Raw genomic sequence first — 6,000 nt, 5'->3', positions numbered from 1 at the left:
AGCTTTCTTAAAAAAGGATTAAATTATCAAAATATAGTTAGAGAGTAAAGTAAAGTCAAATTCTGAGAGTCTGGTACCTAAACCTTTAGGTTCTTCCCTTCACCAAAATGTGAAGACTAAATTGGGTAGAAGCGTTGACCTCATGAATAGCTACGTAAAGTTAAAAAAAATTTTTTTAAAGAGTTTTACTACATCCTTGTCAATGTTGTGTTTTCTTCCTAGATCTCCTCATATTCTGGATTCTGGCAATGTTATAATGAATGACACTTTGACATCAGATGTCATTGGTCAGAGAGTTGAAGTTAATGGAGAACATGCAACAGTGCGTTTTTCTGGCGTTGTCCCTCCTATGGCAGGTAATTTATGATTTTGTGTGTGTGTGTGTGTGAGTATGAGTATTTATTTTGTAGTTGTTTCTGGGTAGGCTTCTCAGCAGTGCTTTATAACACTAGTTTTGAGGAACCTAACAACCAAGTTATATATACCTCTGATATACAGTTGTTTTATTTCTGTGACAATATCCTGTGATATCCATGGCTTTATTTGATTACACATCTATCTAATTATTCAGTGTTGATATTTTATATTAAGTCAACCTTAAAATATCTTCTGAGTAAACTTTAAACACTAATTAAAAATCTTGAATTCCCATAATCCTAAGCTCAAAAATGAAGTAATATTTGTGGAATTTCTCTTATCATTAATCCATGTGTGTGTTGTAGTTTAAATTGACATAAATACAATTTTGTATTACCGTTTTTAACTTATGATTTGGTATATATTTATCTGTGTTTCTGTAGCATCATTTTACTTGTAGGTCCTTTTTTATTGAGATACAATTGACATAATATTAGTTTCAGGTATACAACAATGATTCAGTGTTTGTGTACATTGCAAAACTATCAGCACAGTAAGTCTACTTCACATGTATCACCACACATACTTATACATTTTTGAGAATTTTAAGATCTCTCCAGGACTTACTTATTTTATAGCTGGAAGTTTGTACCTTTTGACCCCTTTCACCCATTTTAGCCACCCCCATCCTCCACCTCTGGCACCACCAATCTGATCTGTTCTCTGTATCTATGTGTTCTTTTCTTTCCTCCTCCCTCCTTCCTTCTCTTCCTTCCTTCCTTCCTTTCCCCTTCCCTTCCTTTCTTGTTTCTTTCCTTGTTATTATTTATTTATTTATTTAGTGAATTTTGAGTATTTATTATTATTTTGCATTTATATATATATATTTTTAACATCCTTATTGCAATATAATTGCTTTACAATGGTGTGTTAGTTTCTGTTTTATAACAAAGTGAATCAGTTATACATATATGTATATCCCCATATCTCTTCCCTCTTGGTTCTCCCTCCCACCCTCCCTATCCCACCCCTCTACGTGGTCACAAAGCACCGAGCTGATCTCCCTGTGCTATGCGGCTGCTTTCCACTAGCTAGCTAGTTTACATTTGGTAGTGTATATATGTCCATGCCACTCTCTCACTTCGTCCCAGCTTACTCTTCCCCCTCCCTGTGTCCTCAGGTCCATTCTCTACATCTGCATCTTTATTCCTGTCCTGCCCCTTGGTTTTTCATAACCATTTTTTTCTTTTTCTTTTTAGATTCCATATATATGTGTTTGCATATGGTATTTGTTTTTCTCTTTCTGCCTTACTTCACTCTGTATGACAGACTCTAGGTCCATCCACCTCACTACAAGTAACTCAATTTCATTTCTTTTTATGGCTGAGTAATATTCCATTGTATATATGTGCCACATCTTATTTATCCATTCATCTGTCAGTGGACACTTAGGTTGCTTCCATGTCCTGGCTGTTGTAAATAGAGCTCCAGTGAACATCGTGGTACATAACTCTTTTTGTGTGTGTTTTTTTTTTTTTTTTTTTTTTTGCAGTCGGCGGGCCTCTCACTGCTGTGGCCTCTCCCGTTGCGGAGCACAGGCTCCGAACGCGCAGGCTCAGCGGCCATGGCTCACGGGCCCAGCCGCTCCGCAGCATGTGGGATCTTCCCGGACCGGGGCACGAACCCATGTCCCCTGCATTGGCAGGCGGACTCTCAAATACTGCGCCACCAGGGAAGCCCCATAACTCTTTTTGAATTATTGTTTTCTCAGGGTATATGCTGAGTAGTGGGATTGCTAGGTCGTACAGTAGTTCTATTTGTAGTTTTTAAAGGAACCTCCAAACTGTGCTCCATAGTGGCTGTATCAATTTACATTCCCACCAACGGTGTAAGAGGGTTCCCTTTTCTCCACACCCTTTCCAGCATTTATTGTTTGTAGATTTTTTCATGATGGCCATTCTGACCGGTGTGAGATGATACCTCACTGTAGTTTTGATTTGCATTTCTCTAATAATTAGTGATGTTGAGCATTCTTTCATGTGTTTGTTGGCTATATGTATTGTTTGTTGGCTATATGTATATCTTCTTTGGAGAAATGTCTGTTAAGGTCTTCTGCCCATTTTTGGATTGGGTTGTTTGTTTTTCTGGTATTGAGCTGCATGAGCTGCTTGTAAAGTTTGGAGATTAATCCTTTGCCAGTTGCTTCATTTGCAAATATTTTCTCCCATTCTGAGGGTTGTCTTTTCGTCTTGTTTATGGTTTCCTTTGCTGTGCAAAAGCTTTGAAGTTTCATTAGGTCCTATTTGTTTATTTTTGTTTTTATTTCCATTTCTCTAGGAGGTGGGTCAAAAAGGATCTTGCTTTGATTTATGTCATAGGGTGTTCTGCCTATGTTTTCCTCTAAGAGTTTGATAGTGTCTGGCCTTACATTTAGGTCTTTAATCCATTTTCAGTTTATTTTTGTGTATGGTGTTAGGGAGTGTTCTAATTTCAAACTTTTACATGTTGCTGTCCAGTTTTCCCAGCACCATTTATTGAAGAGGCTGTCTTTTCTCCATTGTATATTCTTGCCTCCTTTATCAAAGATAAGATGACCATATGTGCGTGGGTTTATCTCTGGGCTTTCTATCCTTTTCTACTCTATCCTGTTCCATTGATAGCTACACAGGCTTCTTGGTGGCTGCAGCAGCAGCCTTAGCGTCTCATGGGTCTCCTTTTTGTATCCATTCAGCCAGTCTGTGTCTTTTGGTCGGAGCATTTAATCAATTTACATTTAAGGTAATTATCGATATGCATGTTCCTATTACCATTTTCTTAATTGTTTTAGGTTTGTTATTGTAGGTCTTTTCCTTCTCAAGTTCCTTTAGCATTTGTTGTAAAGCTGGTTTGGTGGTGCTGAACTCTCTCAGCTTTTGCTTGTCTGTAAAGGTTTTAATTTCTCCATCAAATCTGAATGAGATCCTTGCTGGGTAGAGTAATCTTGGTTGCAGGTTTTTCTCCTTCATCACTTTCAGTATGTCCTGCCACTCCCTTCTGGCTTGTAGAGTTTCTGCTGAGAGATCAGCTGTTAACCTTATGGGGATTCCCTTGTGTGTTATTTGTTGTTTTTCCCTTGCTGCTTTTAATATGCTTTCTTTGTATTTAGTTTTTGACAGTTTGATTAATATGTGTCTTGGCGTATTTCTCCTTGAATTTATCCTGTATGGGACTCTCTGTGCTTCCTGGACTTGATTAACTATTTCCTTTCCCATATTAGGGAAGTTTTCAACTATAATCTCTTCAAATATTTTCTCAGTCCCTTTCTTTTTCTCTTCTTCTTCTGGAACCCCTATAATTCGAATGTTGGTGTGTTTAATGTTGTCCCAGAGGTCTCTGAGACTGTCCTCAGTTCTTTTCATTCTTTTTTCTTTATTCTGCTCTGCAGTAGTTATTTCCACTATTTTATCTTCCAGGTCACTTATCCGTTCTTCTGCCTCAGTTATTCTGCTATTGATCCCTTCTAGAGAATTTTTAATTTCATTTATTGTGTTCATCATTGTTTGTTTGCTCTTTAGTACTTCCTTGTTAAACGTTTCTTGAATTTTTTCAATTCTATCTCCAAGATTTTGGATCATCTTTACTATCATTATTCTGAGTTCTTTTTCACGTAGACTGCCTATTTCCTCTTCATTTTTTAGGTCTGGTGGGTTTTTATCTTGCTCCTTCATCTGCTGTGTGTTTCTTTGTCTTCTCATTTTGCTTATCTTACTGTGTTTGGGGTCTCCTTTTCACAGGCTGCAGGCTCATAGTTCCCGCTGTTTTTGGTGTCTGTCCCCAGTGGCTAAGGTTGGTTCAGTGAGTTGTGTAGGCTTCCTGGTGGAGGGGACTAGTGCCTGTGTTCTGGTGGATGAGGCTGGATATTGTCTTTTTGGTGGGCAGGACCACGTCTGGTTGTGTGTTTTGGGGTGTCTGTGACCTTATTATATTTTAGGCAGCCTCTCTGCTAATGGGTGGGGTTGTGTTCCTGTCTTGCTAGTTGTTTGGCATAGGGTGTCCAGCACTGTAGCTTGCTGGTTGTTGAGTGGAGCTGGGTCTCAATGTTGAGTTTGAGGTCTCTGGTAGAGCTTTTGCTGTTTGATATTACATGGAGCTGGGGCGTCTCTGGTGGACCAATGTCTTGAACTCAGCTCTCCCACCTCAGAGGCACAGGCCTGACACACCGCCAGAGCACCAAGACCCTGCCAGCCACATGGCTCAGAAGAAAAGGGAAAAAAAAAGAAAAGGAAGGAAGGGAGGGGAGGGGAGGGAAAAATAATTAAAAGATAGAAAGGTATTTAAAAAAATATTGAAAATTAAAAAACTAAAAAGTAATTTAAAAAAAAGAAGAAAGAAAAAAAGAGGGAGTAACCAAACCGAAAAGCAAATCCACCAATGATAACAAGTGCTAAAAATTATATTAAAAATAAACAAAAATGGGCAGACAGAATGCTAGGAGAAATGGTAAAAGCTATACAGACAAAATCACACAAAGAAGTATGCACATACATACTCAAAAAAAGAGAAAAAGGAAAAGAATATATCTATATGTTAAAAAGAAGGAAGAGAGCAACCAAATCACTAAATAAATCGAATGATAATAAGTTCTAAATACTAAACTAAGATAAACATAAAACTAGAAACGAATTATATGCAGAAGGCAAACCCCAAGTCTATAGTTGCTCCCAGAGTCCACCACCTCAATTTTGGGATGATTTGTTGTCTATTCAGGTGTTCCACAGATGCTGGTTCATCAAGTTGACTGTGGAGAGTTAATCCACTGCTCCTGAGGCTGCTATATATATATATAAAAAGAGCAACAAAATCAATAAACGAATCTACCAATGATTATAAACTCTAAATACTAAACTAAGATAAACATAAAAGCAGAAAAAAATTGGATGCAGAAAGCAACCCCAAGTTTACAGTTGATCCCAAAGTCCACCACCTCTATTTTGGGATGATTCTATTCAGGTATTCTACAGATGCAGGCTACATCAAGTTAATTTTGGAGATTTAATCCACTGCTCCTGATGCGGCTGGGAGAGATTTCCCTTTCTCTTCTCTGTTCACACAGCTCCTGGGGTTCAGCTTTGGATTTGACCTGCCTCTGCATGTAGGTCACCTGAGGGCATCTGTTCCCTGCCCAGACAGGATAGTGTTAAAGGAGCAGCTGATTAGGGAGCTCTGGCTCACTCAGGCCTCGGGGAGGGAGGGGTATGGAATGCGGGGCGAGGCTGCGGTAGCAGAGGCCAGCGTGACGTTGCACCAGCCTGAGGTGCGCCGTGCGTTCTCCCGGGGAATTTGTTCCTGCATCCCGGGACCCTGGCAGAGGCGGGCTGCACAGGCTCCAGGGAGGGGAGGTGTGGATAGTGACCTGTGCTTGCACACAGGCTTCTTGGTGGCGGCAGCAGCGGCCTTAGCATCTCATGCCCGTCTCTGGGATCCGCACTGATAGCCGCAGCTCGCGCCCGTTTCTGGAGCTCATTTAGGCAGTGCTCTGAATCCCCTCTCCTCGCGCACCCTGAAACAATGGTCTCTTGCCTCTTAGGCAGGTCCAGACCTTTTCCTCGACTCCCTCCCGGCTAGCTGTGGTGCACTAGCCCCCTTCAGGCTGTGTTCACACAG

The 6,000-nt window shown here is 40.2% G+C and overlaps 1 protein-coding gene across 1 annotated transcript in view; it reads left to right on the top strand.

Moving 5' to 3' along the window:
• The first annotated feature begins 228 nt into the window (after positions 1–228).
• Positions 229–6,000, top strand: part of TBCE (tubulin folding cofactor E) — an 81,647-nt gene continuing 75,875 nt past the window's right edge. The window contains exon 1 of the mRNA XM_007452946.1: positions 229–356. Within this exon, the coding sequence (XP_007453008.1) occupies positions 257–356 (100 nt within the window). The 5' untranslated portion in view covers positions 229–256. The remainder of the gene's footprint in view (positions 357–6,000) is intronic.

The sequence above is a fragment of the Lipotes vexillifer genome, unplaced genomic scaffold (genome assembly GCF_000442215.2).
Source record: "Lipotes vexillifer unplaced genomic scaffold, Lipotes_vexillifer_v1.1 scaffold1088, whole genome shotgun sequence".
NCBI classification, from domain to species: Eukaryota; Metazoa; Chordata; class Mammalia; order Artiodactyla; family Lipotidae; genus Lipotes; species Lipotes vexillifer.
Note: the sequence above shows the minus strand (reverse complement) of the source record. Positions and strands in the feature narration are given on the sequence as shown.